This window comes from Miniopterus natalensis, chromosome 1 (assembly GCF_054644295.1).
Source record: "Miniopterus natalensis isolate mMinNat1 chromosome 1, mMinNat1.hap1, whole genome shotgun sequence".
Taxonomy (NCBI): domain Eukaryota; kingdom Metazoa; phylum Chordata; class Mammalia; order Chiroptera; family Miniopteridae; genus Miniopterus; species Miniopterus natalensis.
This window is the reverse complement of record NC_142081.1, coordinates 51,591,999-51,612,497: the sequence shown is the minus strand read 5'-3', so window position 1 is coordinate 51,612,497 and position 20,499 is coordinate 51,591,999. Positions and strand designations below refer to the sequence as shown.

Sequence of the window (20,499 nt, the reverse complement as noted above, 5' to 3'; positions counted from 1 at the left end):
CCTTAGAGATACACACTAAAATATTTATAGATAACTTCCCATACCCTGACATCGTCATGAAATTTCAGAACATCAGAGGTAAGGGGAAGATTCTTAAAACCTCTATAAGCTGAAGATGGGGCAGTATGGTCATAATGGTACTGTACTTCTCAAATGGCAACAGTGGAACCTAAAAGACACTACAACCATGACTTAAAAAATCCTGAGGGAAAAATATTTTCAAACCAATTCTCTGCCCAGCCAAATCAAACATAAAAGCAGAAGAAACATTTATCCATTTCTGCAAGGCCTCAAAATGTTTTTTCCCATTCAACTTTTCTAAGGATCCTACTAGAGGACATCTTCATCAAAACAAGGAAAGAAGATAAATGATGCTAAGAAACAGGGAATTTAACAAAGAAGATAAGTGAAGACAACCTCCTGAGATCGTTAAAAGAAAACCCCAATACTATAGCTCTGCTACTTTAGACTTGGAGAGCAACTAAGCCAGATTGGAGTAAAGAGAATGCATATCCCCAAGATACCTCCTATGAGGGACTGTAATGAGAGAAGATTCAAAAACTGTCAGAGGTTTAGGAGATGAATTAGGTATACAGAAAACTAAGCAAATAGTAAAACAAAGTAATCATTAACACCCAAGTAATTATTCTGTAAAGAATATTTTGCACAATCAATAATGTGAACAAATAAATACTGATTTTTGCAAAATTATGAGATACCTACATCAGGAAGACAGGAGGAAGGGAAGCAAATATGTGTATGTGCCAGAAGTAGAGAGAGGGTTGGAATCATCTAAAGTCTCAGCTTCCTTAGTAGGAAGGCAAGAAATTATACATCAAAATAAAGGAAAGAGAATCAAGAAATTAAAGCAAAAGCAAGTTATTTAGGAGCACAGGAAGAAGTGCCAAAATATGCAATCTGACAAATAACTGCCTCCGGGAGGGAGTGCTTCTTTTCATTGTGATTCTAGTGATTCTTTTTAAATTATGGGGCATATGCTATTTTGGAAAGATAAAAATTAATTTTTAAAAATATGGACTTTTTTAAAAGGTCAAATAATATTAATAATAATAACAGCCATTATTTCCCAGTGCCTACTACTTATGGGAAACATACCTGATCTTTTACAAATCTATCACTATTCCTCAGGCCAGCTTTGAAGAGTAAAATTATCCCAATTTTATAGATGAGAAAACTGAACATGAGAATGAAGAGGAACATTTTTAACTATTTTGTTTCTTTTGTTTATGTTCTGTTTCCTCCTTTACCTTTCCAGCAGTAGCAAAATATTCACCGTCAGGGGACCATTCCATCAAATGTATAGATACTGCAGTTCTAAAAAAAAGTTAAACAGTTAACATTTTTAAAATCTGGAACATTGTATATATAAATGGTCAAATAAGATTTCTAACATCATCAGAACAAGAGTATTTTCAACTCTTTAAAAATAAAATATTTCACCTCCCTAAAAATACAAATTAATTAAAACTAATCCAAAATTCACTTTGGAGATCCAAAAAGGAGTGCAATTAAAATGTATAAATGAAATCTCCACCTACAGTTATGCCAACATCCTAAATATGCCATGTTAAAAACTAAGCTCATCACCTTCCCTGGCTGACTGTCCCCTTCACATAATCCACACTGTTAACAGTTCAGCCATCCTTTCTCTTGAAAGAATGGCTGGCAACTTTCATCACATCTTTCCCCTCCCCCTCACCATCCACATCTCTTCCATTAATAATTCCTATGTGCCAACCCTGTCAACCCAAGTCCTAAGGTTATACTGTGAAAATATTTGTTCTTTTCTTAAACAACCCACTATAGCACAGAATGAAGGATGATATTATGATGACTTTTGGTAAAAAAAAATTTTACTTTCTAGGATTCTAAATGCAAGGGTTCCATCAAAAAATAAAGATGATTATGAAAGGCAACATAATTTAGGAAACACTTTTTTTAAATTAACAAACATAACAAGAGTTAGACACTAACTTGCACTGCCAGATGCAATTCCAATCATTTAAAACGGGAAGAATTTTATTATCAATTTCTTCTTCTTCTTCCAGAATGTCACCTCCCGGAGGAGCCCACAACTGAATAGAATCAGTTGCTGTCAACAATCTGTTATCTGAAAATTAAAGAATGTTCTGATGAATAAGCAAGGATTATCTAGAGAAAGAACACACATGTGGACTTCTAAACTATATTGTGAAAAAAAGCAATATTGCTCTGGACAGTGCGGCTCAGTGCTCAGAGCGTTGCCCTTGCACCGAAGGGCCTCGGGTTCAATTTCCAGTCAAGGGCACATACCTGGGTTTAGGGTTCGATTCCCTGCCCCAGCTGGGGCGAGTGCGGGAGGCAACCAATGTGTCTCTTTCACATTAATGTTTCTCTCTCTCTCCTGCTCTCTCCCTCCACCCTCTTTCCTCCCTCCCTTCCTCTCTCTCTCTAAAAATCAATGGAAAAAATATCCTCCAGTGAGCATTAACAAATAAATAAATAAATAAATAAGCAAGCAAGCAAGCAAGCAATATTGTCCATGCAAAACACTTGGGATATTACCATTTAAAAGTTCTAAGAATCCACTATACAAGAAAGAGTAATTCTTGGGAGAAACTTGAGAATAAACAACAAAAGCTTTACGGACAAAGAGCTATTACGTATCAGGTAAATCTTTTTTTAAAATAACAGCAAAGTGGAATTTTTAAAAAAACAAGCCCAGAAAATACCACATAGAATGTGGTCAGGACCTAAAACATAACAAAAAATTTATTTTTCTACTTGGAATATAAAAATTGCCTTAATAAATTGTGAATGTAAAAAGGGACAAAAGCCATTATCATTAGAAGTTTCTAATTTTTCAAAATTAAAGACAATACAAATAACAAAATAATAAATAACAAAATGAGACAGGGGTGTGTTTTTTTGGTCCTGTTTAATTTCTGATTTTCTTTCTTAATAAATAGAGTTAAGGGAAAAATGCAGCACATGTTCACTAAAGAAACAAATCATCACTGTTCTTAAAATACAACCTTCAAAGGCAGGGGGAAGCACAGAATTAAAAGTAAACTCAGCACTGTATAAAGCAGCATGCGCCAAGAAGAAACAAAATGCACTCATTCACCAGCAAAAAGAAAATGTACTATTGATCATTTTATTATAGGAGACTATATCACATTGTAATCATTGTAATCACATTGTAATAATTTAAAACAAATTATTTCATAATTTCTAAATATAATTACTGAATACCTTGAGGGTCCCATGCTAAATTGTATGTCACGGAACTCAAAAAAAACTGCCCAGTTTTAAGCCACTGACACTTGAGTTGCTGAAACACATAAACAGAAAGAAAGAAGAAATAGGTATGTTTTTAAAAAAATATCCACAAACACTACATCATTTTCTTCAACTTAAGACCTTATGATCTAAAACAAAGATATAAATATTTCACTATTATTTTCAAAATACTGTTTTTTTAAAAAACTTCCAATGGTTCCACTTACTATTTATTCTACCATATCAAGCTGCTTGCCATGCTCAAACAAAGCATGTTCTCTCAGGCTTCCTTCCATGTCTATAAACACATTCTTACACTTAAGATATCCTTTCCTCTCTTCTCCACCTGCAAACTCCTACGCATACATCAGGATCCAGCTAAATTGTCCCCTCTGCTGTGAAGCCTTTTCCGACATCCTAGCAGCACTCACAGCACTTTTTACATTCTATCATTCTAACATTGGTCACACTGAATTATTATGTGTTCATATGTCTGATTCTCCCATGAAATTACAACTCTTCTAGAGCAGGAAGTATGTCTTTAGTGTTGTAATGGCTAGTACGCAGGTGTTCGATAAATGTTTATGAAAACAATAAATGCACCTTAGAAAGAAGTGCAATGTCTAAAATAAAACTAGATATACTGCCCAAAAAGTCAACAAATTTGAATTATATAACATATAAAAACCACAAACCTGTCCTATATTAAATTTATTTGAATAATTTCCATCCTTTTTTCTTACTATTTTCATTCTAAAAGGTAGAAAGATTTAAAAGTTTAAAAGTCAAAGGCCTTGCCCAGCCGGGCATGGCTCAGCGGTTGAGCGTCGACCTGGGATCCAGGAGATCGGGGTTCGATTCCCGGTCAGGGCACATGCCCGGGTTGCGGGCTCGATCAATGAATCTCTCATCATTGATGTTTCTATCTCTCTCTCGCTCTCCTTTCCTCTCTCTGAAATCAATAAAAAAGGTACATTTTTTTTTTTTAAAAAAAAAGGTCAAAGGCCTTTGCCATAAAATACAGTAAGTAAAAAGAAATCTAGATATTTCTTTGTAGTACCATAAATATAAAATGGCCATTTGTGAAAGTATTCTGCAGTGTAAAGCTATGTCACCTCAGGCAATTATACATTAACTGTTTAAACAATAATATTAATACATGGCAATTCCCTCCCTCTTTACAATATTTTTAGATTATTTAACAATAAATAATTTATTGAAGATTTCTGACTATACGCAGAATTTTAAAATAACTGCATAGCTTGAATTTTATTATACAAAACTAATTTTATATTTTTTAACCTAGGAAATATTATTTTCCCACCATTGCTGAACAAACAATAGTCACAACAGTATTTTAAAACTGTTCAACAGATCTATTTCAAAGTAATAATTAAATCATTCCTAAACTATAAACATCTCTAATATTCTTTCCTTTAATATTTCTTGCCATATAATCTATGGACCAAATACATAGCAGAAGTTTGGGGAGTGAGGAATGGTATCTGAATTTTTAATAAGTACTCTAGGTAACTCTTAAGCACTCTAAAATTTGGTATCATTTCATCACACTATTACTAATATTTAAATTGGTATTTCTTGGAAATATAAAGAAATTCAAATACATACATTTAATGAAACATCAAAACCACTTGCTTTAATGTATTTAAGAATATACATTTTTTAAAAATACTGGTAAATATACACTCTTAGCATTCAAATTTCACATTGGCAGTTTTGCCTATTTGTGACTGATGGTGGAGTTCTAATTCATGCAGTATTTTTAAAAGGGGTTAATAATTATAATCACATGGGATTTTCTGAATATTAACTAAGATAAAATACAGCCCTCACAATAAATCTTAATGGTTCTCAATGTGATATGCTAGACCACTTAGCTGGTAAGTGAATTTACCTAAGCTCCTAACTCCTTCATTCAACAAATGTTTAGGAGACTACTATGTCCCAGATATATTCTAAGTACTTGGGATGCATCAGCGAACAAAAAAAAAAAGCTCCCTACCTTCATGGAGCTTACATTCCAAACAGTAAACAAATAAATTAAAAAGGGATGTGCTATGGGGATAGAGGGATGGGGCTTAGAATAAAGGTGGTAGAAGTGACATTTTTAAAAGGGTGGTCAAGCCCGGCCTGGTGTGGCTCAGCAGTTGAGCGTCGACCTAGGGCCCAGGAGATTGGGGTTGGATTCCCAGTCAGGGCACATGCTGGGGTTGCGGGCTAGGCAGCCGATCAATGACTCTCTCATCATTGATGTTTCTATCTCTCTCTGTCCCCCTCCTTTCCTCTCTCTGAAATCAATAAAGATATGTTTAAAATAAATAAAAATAAAATAAAAGGGTGGTCAAGGTAGACCCCATTGAGAAGGTATTATTGAGCGCAGATTTAAAGTGTCTGCAGGAGCTGGCCCTGGAGCTATAGAGAGAAAGAACATTCCAGACAAAAGAACAAGCAGTGCAAAGGCCCTACGAGAGGAGAATGACTGTTCCAAGAACAGTAAAAATGCCAGTGTGGCCTGAGTGACACCAGAGGACAAGAATAGTACGAGATGAGCTGTGATAAGTAATAAGTGGATGCCGGGGGAAGAAAAGCAGTAGTCTGTTTTAGGGCTTTTTCAGCTGAATCTGAGGGAAGTATGAAGCCATTCTAGAGTTTGAAGCAGAGACATGTCCTAACCTGCTCTGCTGAAAACAGAAAAGGAGAGGAACAGAGACTAGTCTAGTAATCCAAGTGAGAAATAACAGTTCAACTAGGGTTCTTCCCAATAACAAGGTAAATCTCAACTAGGAATGTTCCAGAAAACTGAGTTTCTGGAAGGCCTAGGAACATCTTCCTAGTGAATGTGAAAGGTCTTACCCCAAAGCACCAGACCAACATCACAGTGATATTCCAGACCACCTTCAGCATCAGCTAGTCCTAAGGAGCTCTTTACTGCTATAGACTTAATTCTAAACTTAATTCTAAAAGTTTTCAACAATCATTTAATACTTACACAATTTCTCTTATGAGAATTTATGCCCAAGGGTTCAAAAATGCAAACAGCATTACCATATGAAGCTGCAATCTAAAAAACAATGAGGAAAGTGTTACTATTTAGGAAAAGAAAAAAAATAAAGATAACCTCCTTTACACAATAATGTATAAATTAATTACATATAATACAATCCCAATACAGTGTTCATGGTTTATTCCCTTCCATAAACATAGTTGGAAAAGTACTGAACTTAAGAATCTCTTCTCTGTTATCAAAAATTCAGCAGGCTTTATTTCACATATCAAATACAAGGCTGGCCCATTCAAAGAAATCACTGTTTTCTATAAGAATTTTTATTTTTTTAATATAGAAAAAACTTTATTAACAAAAACACATTTCAAAGGTACATCCATCAGAAACTTGATAGTCAGTGAATATAAAAACCATGAGAAGTAGAAAAAGACATCAAAGAGTAACAGGTATTAAAATATATCGAATAAATTGATATTAATTACACCATCAAACGAAATACCAATTGGGAAAACCATCTAGAAGAAGGAATAGAGAAAATGAACTAAGAAGAAATCAGGGGCATCCGCTGCAACTGGAGGAGGAAAAGCTGATGCAGACATCCCCAGTGACTTATCTACGGATTTGGGGGCAGGTGGGCTCTGCTCTAGGTCACATACCTAATAAGAGGGGACATAAATCTCTCTGTACTAGAAACTACCGGAGCTTGCTTTCCCACAAGTCCTTGGAAGACATTTCCCAGTTCATCCTCTCCTTGGCAAGAGGGAATCAACAGGGAATAGACAAAAACTATCCCTTCTGCACCTCTGGACCTATGGGTTGACCAATAAAAAACTAAATTAGGTCTATTTTATTTTAAGGCCAGACAGAAAGGTCTACTGTGATTTCAAGGTACTCTCATGCCAAAAAGTGATTTTAACTGTTCCTTAATATCTAGCATTCTTTCCAAGAAAAAGCTTTTAATCCACAATGGTGGGGGGAAGCTACTTAAAATGCCTGGCAGAGGTAACACTTAGGCAAAAAGTGTTATGAATGATCACATTCAACACATCAATGAGTGAATGAATGATTATAGCTGGTAACACAAGGTCATAAATGTGCAAGTTATCACAAGGACTGGGAATAAAGGAAATAAAAGAGGGAAATAAAAGACAACACATCAAAGACATCACAATTTTGCTTTCAACCAGGTAAGGCCCTGGCCAGTGTGGCTCAATTGGTTGGAGCATCGTCTTTCACACTAAAAGGTTGTGGGTTCGATTCTGGTTGAGGGCACATACCAAGGTTGCAGTTCTATTCCCGGTTGGGGTGAATATATATGGCAACCAATTGATGTTTCTCTCTCACATCGATGTTTTCTCTCTCTCTCCCCCCTCTTCTCTCTCTAAAATCAATAAATATATCCTCAAGTGAGGATTTTTTTTAAAAAAGGCTATCAACCAGGTAAGGAAAAGTAGAAACATAATTATGAACACCGAGGTCATATATATATTTTTTATAACTGAGAATTTGTTTATTATGATTATCCACCAGCACATGCATAACTTACTAAAATTCATCTCTGACAACTATCGTACATCTCTAGGTATGTTTAAAAGCTACCTTGCTTTGCCTAGGGAAATGAGCAATAAAAAATGAATGAAGAAATCTGATACTCTCAATGATCCCTAAAAGGTAAACAATGCTTGCTTAAGGAAAACACTGAGAAAAAAAATCAGAAAAGCAATAAACAAGTATCAGAAAACACCAGGAAATTCAGTGTTTCAATACTAGGTCAATTATATCACTGGACTGTCATATTATGGTACAATTGCACAAATATTAAAGCTTGATACAAGCACCAGGGAGGAACAGTAGAAATGGTGTCATAATTTATTTTTCAGCATACATCTGCATGATTACTATTTATCGCCATCACCATGAATATTATGATTTAACATATCCTTGATAAAATTTATTATTACTCAGTAAAGAACAATTTCTAAAACACTGTTTAAATTATTACTATTATAGGAAAAATCTCATTTTCATATTCTTGTAGAGCCATTCAGTTCCGCTACACAATACTGGCCTTGCTGAACTGCTAAAGTGTAAATATGCTATATTCACCTTACATATAACCGAAATTTGATGTACATTATGCTTGAAATTTTGGAGGAGGGGTACATATGATGAAATTTGAACTATTTCGAAAGAAACCCTCTGTTTAAAGTCTGAAGGAATGAACTTTAAGATTCTTCACTCACCAAATAAACTCTCATTAAATTAACAGAAACTTTACAAAGTACCTGTTATATGACAAATATTATATTAGTTATTAACAACTTGCTAAATTTTTTGATAAAAATTTAATGTAATTATAATTTGGAAAAGATAAGGGGTGCTAGGTAGAGAAAAGTTTACTTCCCTGCTATTGGCTTAATACGTGCTGGAATTATTCATTGGCAGAATATCAGTACCCACAGAATCGTGAGGCCCACATATCTTTCAAGATAGAATACACCTGGAGAGCAATTAATATAACAGCTCTTTACAACTTGTATACAGCCTATCACTTCACCCGCTCTTATGGATAGCCACCTAAGCAAGGTATATTAATAGGAAATTGTAGACAAGCCTTGAATAAAAGGATAAGAATATTCTGAGATTGTTAAACATATTAAAAGATATTTAATAAAGTAATAAAATCCCTTACTCTTCCATGTTGGTTAGAACACTCCACACAGCTGACTTGGATGTTTCCATGCTTAGCACCAGGAATGATCTGCACACATTCAAAGTCACTTGCCAAAATGACAATATCACAGCCTGATCCATATGCCTAAAAAAAAAAGTTTTACAATATGTAAGATATGTAACTTTTGAATTATTATGTAGTAATTAAGGTTAGATTTTGTTGTTACTGTAATGTATACTTTGACACATTTTACAAAAATAGTAAATGTAAGAATATTAAGAATATCAATTTCCAAATAAAAACATTAAAAGTCCCGTAAAACAAATGGGGTAATGACATCCCATGCATTATCATTCAACAAGTGCTACTATCAAAAAGGGGCTCTGTAAGTTCTTAAACACCACAGCCTCTGTCCTGCAGGTCATAAATCATTCTATTCAGAGCTTCTCTCCAAAGCTCATCTCAGTAAACCCTAAAGAATAAAACTCCATCTGAAAGTAATAAGTCATTGAAGTCTGCGGTTGTGTTCCCAGGGTTCAAACTGAGCTTGATAAAGATAGAAATCAGATGCATTTTCCAACACCATTCCACATGGCTTAAAGAGCTAGTTAAATAGACATGAACCCCCAAGACAGAATTACATGCACTAAGGCAAAGACTAAACTTAAACTCATCAACTGCCTAAGTGAATCCTCCCTTCAACCTTACCCAGCATGAGAAAGAGAGGAGACCAATGCAAAGTCGTTTCACCGGAAAAAAAAAAAAGGTTAAAGAAAATTAAAAATCCTGATTTATATAAAATGTTGGCAAATATAACTATATGGTTTGGAAAATAAAATATAACACAAAATTAGGTTCCTGGAAAATTCCCTTGCTCAACATAACTATAATGAGTAAAACCACATATGTCTTCCTATTGCCAAACTTCTTGGTGTATGCTATTCCTGTTTTGCAACTTTGTGGATTTTATGATGACATAAGGGACAGAGGGTAGGACATTTTTCTTTTTCTTCCAAACTCGCCTTATGATTAAATATTCAAAACAACCTAACGTTCTAATTCACAAATGAAAAAGCCACATTAAAATCAACATAAATATAAAATTTATGAGGTAGTATTTTTTTCTCACTAAGCAATATGGTCATGTCCTACAAAATACAGATATCCAATAATCAGGGCTGACATGTTGAGACACCTAAGTCAATGACCTATGCCCTGAAGAGGTCCACATATAGCTGCTAATCTTTAAAATTATATTATCAAATAAATTTAATTAAAAAAATTATATTATCAAAATAACCTTACCCTTGAACATTTCACAATTTCCAAAATATTTTATAGCATTAACTCAGCAAAGTGGAATGATGGAAAGGGCATGGACTTTTATCTAGTTTGGAACTACACATGCAGGGTTTTTAATTATGGTTCTGAGGTACTGTCTGATCTTAAGCAAGTTACTTAAGCTCTCTGAGCATTTTTCCTTGTAGTAAAATGGAAGAAATAATACCTCTTAGGATAATGGTGAAAATTAAAATAGAAAATATATTTGCATAGTGCTTGGCACACATCATTCAATTATGAAACAAAACAGTGCATGATTTCCCAAGCCTGGGCTAGGGACTGGGACTACAAAACCACAAGATGTGGTCCCAGTGTGTCTAACAGGGAGATGAGCAAGTGACTCACCAATCACAGCTCAATAACAAACTGCCATGACAGAGATATCCACAAAATACTAACAGAAAGACAGAAGGTCCTCAATAAATGTTATATTACCCTGTGTAATCTGTGCAACAAATTTGGAAGATACGATCATTATCACTGTATAAAGATTCAAGTTCATTAATTTGCCCAACATGACACAGTAAATGGATAATTTTCAAATTCAGGTCCTCATAGTTTTTATGTTTTCCCCCCTAACATTACTTGCCAAAAGGCATAAATAAAATATTCCTGATCATTAATACATTCGCTTCTCTAAAGATGGGTCATCCCTAGCAACTGCTACTATAGCCAGAGAGGCTCTGACTGCTAAGTCACTCTTCCCTAGATATTCATAACTGCCAGATCTTTTCCAGACGAGCTGTACCATACTCCTTACCTATAGGGAGTCTTGCCATTTTTCTGATCCTGCAATAGTTCTCAAACCTGGCTGTATCAAAAGCACCCAGGAAACTTGTTAAACACACAGACTGCTTGGTCCCACCCCAAACTTACTAAATCAGAATCTTCAGATAAAAGAATTTGGCAAAAATCTATCAAAATTAAAATACAATATACCCTTGGATCAAATAAATTCCTATTTTACTCTATAAGCATGCGTATACAAGTTTGCCAAAAAAACGTATAAATATTCACTGCCTCATTATTTATAGCAGCAAAAACTGAAAAAAATTCATACCACCCATCAGCAGGGAAGTGGTTAATTACTATATAGCCTTACACTGGAATACTATGCAGCTACTAAAAGTTTAGAGATCAATGGTCTAAAATGGTCTCAAATCCCTTATCAAACGAGTAATTGCCATCATAATGGAACAATTATATCTGCTACTGGTTTCCTGTTGAACTACACTAAGGCAATGCCTGCCCTTTTATAAAATATCCATGGTCACAGCTACAACAAACCCCCCTCCCCCCCAAATTACTGCACACTAAGAGCTTGCAAAAGTAGAGGAATAATATTATTATCCTTTACTTTCTCTAAAGAATCTAAGGCACAGACAACCCAAGCTTGGAAGAACAGGGGACTCATAATCAGCACTGAATCACATGCACTGAGCCTATAACTAAAGGCTCATACAATTTTAATGATTTATATAAATGTGTGTTTAATGTCTGTCTGGTTCCTAATGCTGAAAGGTCCATCAGAAGAACAAGGACCATGTCCCTGTTCACTACTGTAGTCACAGCACCTAGCACATAAGCAGCCCTCAATAAATAACCGCATAACAAATAAATGATTCAAAATCTTCCTAATGTCTGGCTCCAGAACCCTAAGTACCTAGAAACTTGGTCAAAGAACATGGAGTTCAGATAGTTGATGTAACCTAATAATTTGGCCAAGTCTATGACAGTGGCTATAAAAGGAAAGAGAAAGATTTTGGCTGATATTCCAGTCTAACAGTATCATGGATTTAGGAGACCTACCAGGAGGGAATCTACTAAAGCCTTTCTTAATAATTTACCACTTACTGAATATCTATTATGATCAGGCAGTCTGCTAGGGTCTTTATGAACATTATAGCCTCACAGGTCCTGAGGTCCAGAAAGGATAGGTAATTTGTCCCAAGTTAATAGGAGTGAGGATTTCTTTGCTTCATAATAAAGCCCCTGCTCTTTCCATTGCAACACCCTACTTGTATTCCATTACCTTCTATTCTATTAGATGACTTATTAATGCTAGAAGGTCCATATTTATCTTTGTAATCCCAAGATATTTACCACAGCGACTCACCCAGAGTAAGCACTCAGTAAAGACCAATAGCTGTAAAGATTTACACAAAATCTGTAATTACTCAAGAGATTACCACTGTCTCAATATTTGGTCAAAAGCAAATTTGTCCCTTCCTTCTTTTTCAGAATTCAGTTTAAACAGAGGAAGAATTAATAGTGCAGGAGGAAGAGGGTGCTCACTGAGACTATAAGCAAACACTAAAAGGACCCCAGAGAGTATGGAATGTGGGCTCCTTTGTTTTAGGTAAATGAAATATCTCTGATTTAGCTGAGTATAAACTAGCTACTTACTCCACATGTGGGAGACAGGCCACAGGATCATTACAGAGAAGTAGAAAAAAAGGGCACCAACCAAGCCTTTTCTGGAGCAAATGGAACCCCTTAACCAGGTTGTCCTCCTTAAGGTTCCTGTTAGAAGCACCCCTGTGCCACTGCACCATACAACAGTGTATTGCACTTGTAACAGTACTGACCCATGAAACATTTTGTCTCAAGGTTAAGGAGGTTTGGCCCAAACACACAGATAAGGCCCAAGAAACGAGAGTCAGAAAAACACTCTTCCTTCCAATCATGTAGGAGGACTTCCACTATGGAAGGATTGAGCTGTACTACGATGATAAAGAATTAATAACTAACAATAACAACTCATAACTAAGAGACAATCCTGTAGCAGGAGTTCAAAAGTCAAAGACATGCTTTAAAACTATTAATCCTCACTTGTTTTAGCCTTATTTTTGGAGACCAAGTCCATCCTATTAGGAAAGAGAAAGTTATTTCTGCTTTGAACATTAAAACTAAGAGTTTTCAACCTGAAGTGTAATGGGTATAAGTCACAGATGGTCTCAGGAAGTCTTTGCATTCCTGGAAATTGTATTTAAAGTCACATGAATGTACTTGTTTTCCCTGGGTCCACAGATCTCATTAGTTTGTCTAAAAGAATCCCTTCCTTAGACAAAGTGTGTCATATTTTCCCATAATAATTATACAGAAGCTATAAACTTGAGTACTTGTTATTACTGAGATTCTTTTCTCTGTTTTTAGTTGTGATATCCAAAACTTCATTACAAGAGCCCTGCAAGTTAGCTGAGGCTGAAAAACCCTCTTCTACTTCATTAAAATGTTACGTGATGAAAAAAATTAAGTATCTTCTGAAGTCATAAAGTACTCTGAATTAACATACTATTATTAGCTTAATAAAGATACTGTTGCCTCTCCAGAGTGTTTAATGTCATTGTGAACAATGATTAAGTGTATCCAAATAGGCATAACACACTCACTGTCTTCTCTAACTTCAGTTGTATAAATAATTGCCTTGACTACATTACTTTCAGAAAAGTGAACAATACTCATATTCTGCAAACAGTATTCTAATTTACCAAATTTCCTTCAAGTCTAAGACAAATTGAAGTGTAAAGAAATAAAATCTTTTTTTAAATCTCACAGAAACATGACCTTTCCTATGAGAATACAGAATACAAACATATTAATTATACTGGCATTTTCTAAGGAGTAGCTGGATGCTTTAACGGTAGTTATAGGGCCAAAGTTTGAGATCACTGACAACCACTGGCAGATGTGTCTAAATTTAAAAGAAAAAGAAAAGCTCTGATGAATCAAGAGGTATTAAGTATGTTGAAAGGTTTGTCTACTTTAACAAGGTGTAGTATTACCAAGAATACACTACACTAAGAATGTTACTATTAAATTCCTACTTCTCCCTGAGAGTGAGTTTTAATTCATGTAAATATGTTCATTCTTCTACAAATGAGGGCACATGTTTTAAGAGTTAGAAAAATAATTACTAGAAAGAGGTATTTATTGAAAGCCTACTGGGTAACAGGTGTAGTACTATGCATTCCTAATCTTTCTTTCAAGACAGCAATAATCTTAGAAGTTGGTTATTAATCCCACTTTAATATAAGGAAATGAAAGTTCATATGGTTTAATCAAAGCCCTAAGTTATAAGGCTGGGGTGCAAACACAGGTTTCTTTACACTGTGTTAGCCACTTAAATAATGACCATCTTCTATAGTTTTGTTTTCTAGTGCTCAAATTTTGTTCTTCTTATGGTTAATTACATAAACTCATTTAAATTCTTCATTTCTGCTGTGATCTTTGCTCTATTCACAAATAAAAAGCTAGAGAGAAGATAGGGTTATCTGGGCTTTGATGGTTACTTGGTTGTACCAAGTTATCTTGAGAAAATACTCATAAGAAGTCAATGCTGACCTATGAGAGATCTTACAACCAAGAAAACAAAGCACAGATTAACAAAAATTTTCCCAAAAAAATCCTTTCCCTCTCTTCATTTTAGTCACCTAATTAAAATTCTAACTGCTTATGATGCCCTCAGAATTTAAAATTAACTTCTAAAATGGACAAATAGGTTTCCCATTTAAGCTAGAACTTTATTACTTATCCATTAAAGCCTTCTACAAGCTAAACAAAACCATTTTAAATGTTTAATTTTAATGTTTTCAGGAACAAGATTTTCTTTTTTACAGAGAAAATAATACATGTACTAAATTTAAAAACTCAATAGAAAAATTAAGCCACCTTCCTAGCCCTGACCACCTCTCCTCATTCCCAAGGAACAATCCCTTAAAAGTTACCTATGAGCCCAGCCGGGCGTGGCTCAGCGGTTGAGCGTCGACCTAGGATCCAGGCGATCAGGGTTCGATTCCTGGTCAGGGCACATGTGTGGGCTCGATCAATGACTCTCTCATCATTGATGTTTCTGTCTCTCTCTCTCCCTCTCCTTTCCTCTCTCTGAAATCAATAAAGATATATTTAAAAAAAAAAAAAGTTACCTATGAACCCTTCCTGAAATGTAAGTGTACCTATGTATAAAGCTTTTGTAACATAAAGAGGTTATGCTATAAACAAGACTGCAGCTTTTTTCCACTTAATTAGCAATATATCCTGAAAATTTTCCATATCAGCAAAGGAATGACCTCATTCTTCCATTTTTTGGCTTTGCTGTAATTAGGTTGTTTCCAGTCTTTCACCACTGAAGCAAAAAATGCTTCAATGAACATCTATGTATAAAATACATTATGCATATATGTGCAAGTATACCCATAGGATAAATTCTAAGGCATAATTTGCTAGGTCAGTGATTAAAATTTAATAACTGCAAACTGGCCTCCAAAAGGATCATACTTCTCATGTGTATAAAAGTACCTATTTCTCCACTTCTCACTAAACCTGATCATTATCAAATGTTTTCATCTTTCCAACCAACAAACCCGGGCAGCTCCCTGTTGTTTTCATTTGTATTTTTATTAGGAAATGTTGAGTATCTTTTCATATATTTATCAGCCATTTCTATTTATTTCTCTGCAAACTGCTTACTCATGTTATTGGTCCATTTTTAACTGGGTCTTCAGTCTTATTGTTCTAAATTATTTATAAAAGCTCTTTATAGACTCATTCTTTGTCATATATAGCTAACAAGTTTTTACACATGCAGTTAAACCCTTACCATTATCAACTACTGCCCATCACCACCACCACCCAAAATAAACAAGCCTCCTGTCACTCAGATATGTCCACCCTACAGTTAGAAAAGGGGGGAGAAGGTAGTAGCTAAGTAGCTCTTCTTTCCACGTGACTAAGAACACACTTGACTGAGATGATTCATTCTAACAGCCTAAAGTCCACTCAAGGATACTGAATGAGCAAAATAAATAAATGAGAAACTAAACAGTATTCAAAAAAGCTTAGAGCAAAAAAAAAATTAACCTAAGTTAACAGGTGGAGCAATGTCAGAAATAATCTAATAACGACTACTTGTGTGGTAACCAAGGGGACTGTTCCTTTTAGAAAACAACTCACATCAGGATTTGCAAAATTAACACACTACTTATAAGTAGCAGTAGGAAAAAAGCAAAGTTGCGAGTGGTATGCTGAGTAAAACATAAGACAAAACAAATATCTATGACCAGAAAAAAAAGAATAGAAGAAAATATTGTGTGCTTATGATTAAGTAGCAAGAGACAAAATTATTTTTAATTTCTTCCTAACAACCTCAAAGCAAATGACCTAAAAAAAAAAAAAAGTAGAACTTCCTTTAAAATTAAAACTTTAAATTTAAAAAATAACAATTTTATTACTAGTCAAAAACAAGCCAATTTGGATAACTTAATAACAAACTGGAAATATAAAAAATTCTAAATAGTAAGATAAAAAATAACAACACACACACATAGCCACCTGGAGTCCAGACTAAGCCTATTGCTATACTCCTGAACAAAACATGTTTATTTTTTAATTTACTCATACTAGTATCATCTGAAAGGAAAATGAGACTTGAAAAGAGAAATATGTAATAATTAATTAACTTGCCCTAATTAACTATTACAATACCAGCTCTATGTCCAGCTGGCCTGCATTCTCATTAAAAGGTAGGCCTGGAAGTAAAACCAAAAATCATCTCTTATAAATATGTTATGTCAGTGCTAAGAATAAACCATTCAAAGTATTAATTATCAAAAATTGCTATAGGAAATCCTAGTAATACTGGTCAAAATAAGCCCCATGAAATGGCTAGCATGTATAAAAGCCTAGAGTCACCCTTTAGCCTCTAATTTGTTCTCTAAAGCTTAGAGTATATAAAAATTTGCCTTACAGAAAATACTAAAGTAAAATACTACTTTTTAAAATAGCTACTTTTAAAAAATTAAATGAACATTTTTTTGAACATTAACTAGAAACAGAAAATAAGTAACCCAATATTTTGTTTCTTAGTTGGTTCTTAATACATTTTACATTTGAAAGAATTTTAAAGTTAATAGCATATTATGTAATATGTAGCAACATTAATATGTTTATGACAACTTCCAATTATTTTGTGACTACTGGACATTTCCAGAAAATCATTTAATCTAAGTGTTGATATTTTGAGAGAAGTAGTCCTGATGGTGTTCAAAAAAAATATTTCCCAAATAATATAATTAAACTATTGAATTGTAACTAAACTTTCAATGTCTTTAATATATGGAAAGAGTACATTCCTGAGAATTTAGAGGTGCCAACACCAACTATAATAATGGGCAAATCATAATCTCTCTATAGATGTTTCCTTCACCTGTCAAATGAAAGATTGTGGCTAGATCACTTCTGAGACCCCTTTCAACTTTTAAGCTGTAACACTATTAAGTTTGCACAAATTTGCTTCAAAAAGTCCTGATAAAAGATTAAATAATCCAGTGGGCACTATTTTATAAAGAGCTCAACTTAGTGTTTTTTATCTTGTGACTCTTTCCCCTACTCATAGCTGACAGGAAGCAAGGATGGTCCAGCATAATGACCAGCAGAAAAGATGAGCTATGCCAATCAAAGTCCACTCCGGGGAATTTAAACCAAAACAGCCAGAGTTAGCAGGAGGAGTTGAGCCGAAAAAATTATACATATTCAGTGATAAGGCAGCCATTAAGAACCATGTGCAATTTGAAACTGAAACCACCAGTTCAAAAGGTGAATGGAGGCCCAGCTGGGCGTGGCTCAGCAGTTGAGCGCTGAACTAGGATCCAGGCGATCAGGGTTCGATTCCCGGTCAGGGCACATGCCCGGGTTGTGGGCTCGATCAATGACTCTCTCATCATTGATGTTTCTATCTCTCTCTCCCTCTCCTTTCCTCTCTCTGAAATCAATACAGATATATGTAAAAAAAAAAGAAAGAAATCAATACAGATATATTTAAAAAAAAAAAAAAAAAAAGGCGAATGGATCACATATCCAGAAACAAGAATGAGCTCATGAGAAAACAAGTATATAAAATCCCCAAGAAAAGGCAGTCTTGATTCTACCAGATTTTTAGTTCCAATCACTCTGAAGCCCAATTGCCCTTCCTTGATGGTGCACTGTGTATCCTGAAATAAACCTTGTTTTTAACTTTAGTTCATCTGTCCCTTGCCCTGATTACAACCAAAACTGATTCAAAGATTGGGGATATTCAGAGCAGGACTTCAAAGTAAATGCAGAATTGGCCATGATATTAGAGTAGGGAACACAACAAGGATGCTAGGATGGAAAGCTAGCAAAACAGGATGTATAATAGAGATACAGGTACTAAAGCAGTCACATGTGATCCCTTGGAATCCAGGATACATACCTAGAGAGAATAATGCTTTGGAGCACTGGATAACCAAGTTTAGTTTTTTCAGTCTTAAGTAAAGAATAGCAAAAAGCAATGAACAAGAGTATGGTGCACCTGTCACTCTCATAAACTCTAAAGTATAAAACCATATGGCTTTTCTGTAAAACAACTTGGCAATATGAATTAAGAGACTATAAAGAGATTTAAGTACTTTGATTCATTAAGTCTATTTCTAGGGCTTAGCCTAAGAAAACATTCAGACATGCAAACAAACATTACAACTAGTACTAAAATGATCATTACAGCAATTTTAAAATAATTTAAAAAATAGGAACCAGCTAAACATCCCATTCTAGAAAAATTATGTTTTATCACATCAAGTATACTGTCCATCTTACTCCCAGACCTTTCTTGGCAAAACTGCCCCTACCCAGTGCTTCTGAAAGGACAGCCTTGGCAGACCACGTGACCAACACCCACTGCAGACAACTGACTCCAAAGGCCAAGAATTTCATACCAAAAACCACAGGCTGGCCAGAACAGATGTTGAAATTATCAAAGACATTAAAGTGGCTAGTATAAAAATGCTCAAATAACTATATAGGTGAACACTCTCAAATCAGTACTCTAAAGCTTCCATGTTAATCAGAAAAGAAGAGCAAAGCAAATTCAAAGCATGAAGAAAGCAGGGAATAAAGACAGAGCAGAAATAATGAAACTGAAAACAAAAATGATACAGAATATGAATGAAATCAAAATCTGGTTCTTTGAAAAAGATCAGTAAAACACATAAACCTCTTGCAAGACAAAGAAAAAGACACAAATCATCAATATCAACAATAAAGAAGGGAACATCAGTACTAATCTTGCAGGCATTAAAAGGATAATAATGAAATACTATAAACAACTCAACACGTATAAATGTGACAATAAAATGGATGAAAAAGATTAATTCCTCCAAAACAGAAACTACAAAAACACACAAAAGATTAAACGTATTACCTAAATAGTCCTTTAACTATGAAAGAAATCAAACGTGTAGTTAAAAACTTTCTGGAAAAAGAATACTCCAGGCCCAGATGGTTTCATTGGCAAATTCTACTAACATTGACAGAATAAGTGACACCAATTCTACATGATCCCTGAGAGAAAACAGAAAAGGAAGAAATACTTCCAAACTTATTTTATGAAATCAATATTACAATGAGACCAAAACCAAATTAAAAGAAAGGGGAGAAAACTATAGAGTAATATCCTTAATGAACATAGATGCAAAAATGCTCAATAAAATATAAGCAACACAAATCCAGCCGTATATAAAAAGGGTAATACACACCGTAACCAAGAGGGGCTTATACCAGTAATACAAAGTGATTCAATTTGCAAGTCAATGTAACCCACCATATTATCAGTCTAAAGAAGAAAAAACACATGACTGTATCAACCAATGAAGAAAAAAAATTTGACAGTATTCGAGATACCTTCGTGATAAAAACTTTCTGCATAAAAAAGAAATAGAAGAAAACATTCTCAACCTAAAGGGCATCTACAAAAAACAAAAACGGGGAAAAAATCTAGCACTAGTCAATGCAATAAGCACAATAAAGCAAATTAGACATGACTGAAGATAAGATTAGCAAATGGATTTGAAGAAACTATCCAGGTCGCTCCAGAGAAGGATAAAAACAAAATACAGAAGAGAGGATGTAAGATAAAGAAACAGAGTAAGAAAGTCTAATACATGTTTAGTATACAGTCACGTGCCACTTAAGGACAAGGATATGTTCTGAGAAACGCATCATTAGGTGGCGTCACCATTGTGCAAACATATATAGAGCGCAAACCTAGATGTTCTAGCCTACTGCACACCTAGGTTATATGGTTTAGCCTACTGCTCCTAGGCTACTAGCCTGAACACATGTGACTGCACAAAATAACACAAGATTAAATCAAGCACAAGAA

General features: G+C 34.6%; 1 protein-coding gene across 6 annotated transcripts in view; it reads right to left on the bottom strand.

Annotated features, from left to right (window-relative positions):
• DMXL2 (Dmx like 2) overlaps positions 1-20,499 on the bottom strand; it is a 130,311-nt gene that overhangs the window by 95,962 nt on the left and 13,850 nt on the right. For all 6 annotated transcript variants that reach the window (XR_001604129.2, XM_016224780.2, XM_016224792.2 and 3 more), the window contains exons 2-6: positions 9,000-9,125; positions 6,293-6,364; positions 3,256-3,334; positions 1,996-2,131; positions 1,269-1,335 (exon numbers count right to left, since the gene is read on the bottom strand). Coding sequence is in view for 5 of the 6 variants with exons in the window: in XM_016224780.2 (XP_016080266.2) it covers positions 1,269-1,335; positions 1,996-2,131; positions 3,256-3,334; positions 6,293-6,364; positions 9,000-9,125 (480 nt within the window). In the remaining variant the exon portion in view is untranslated. The remainder of the gene's footprint in view (positions 1-1,268; positions 1,336-1,995; positions 2,132-3,255; positions 3,335-6,292; positions 6,365-8,999; positions 9,126-20,499) is intronic.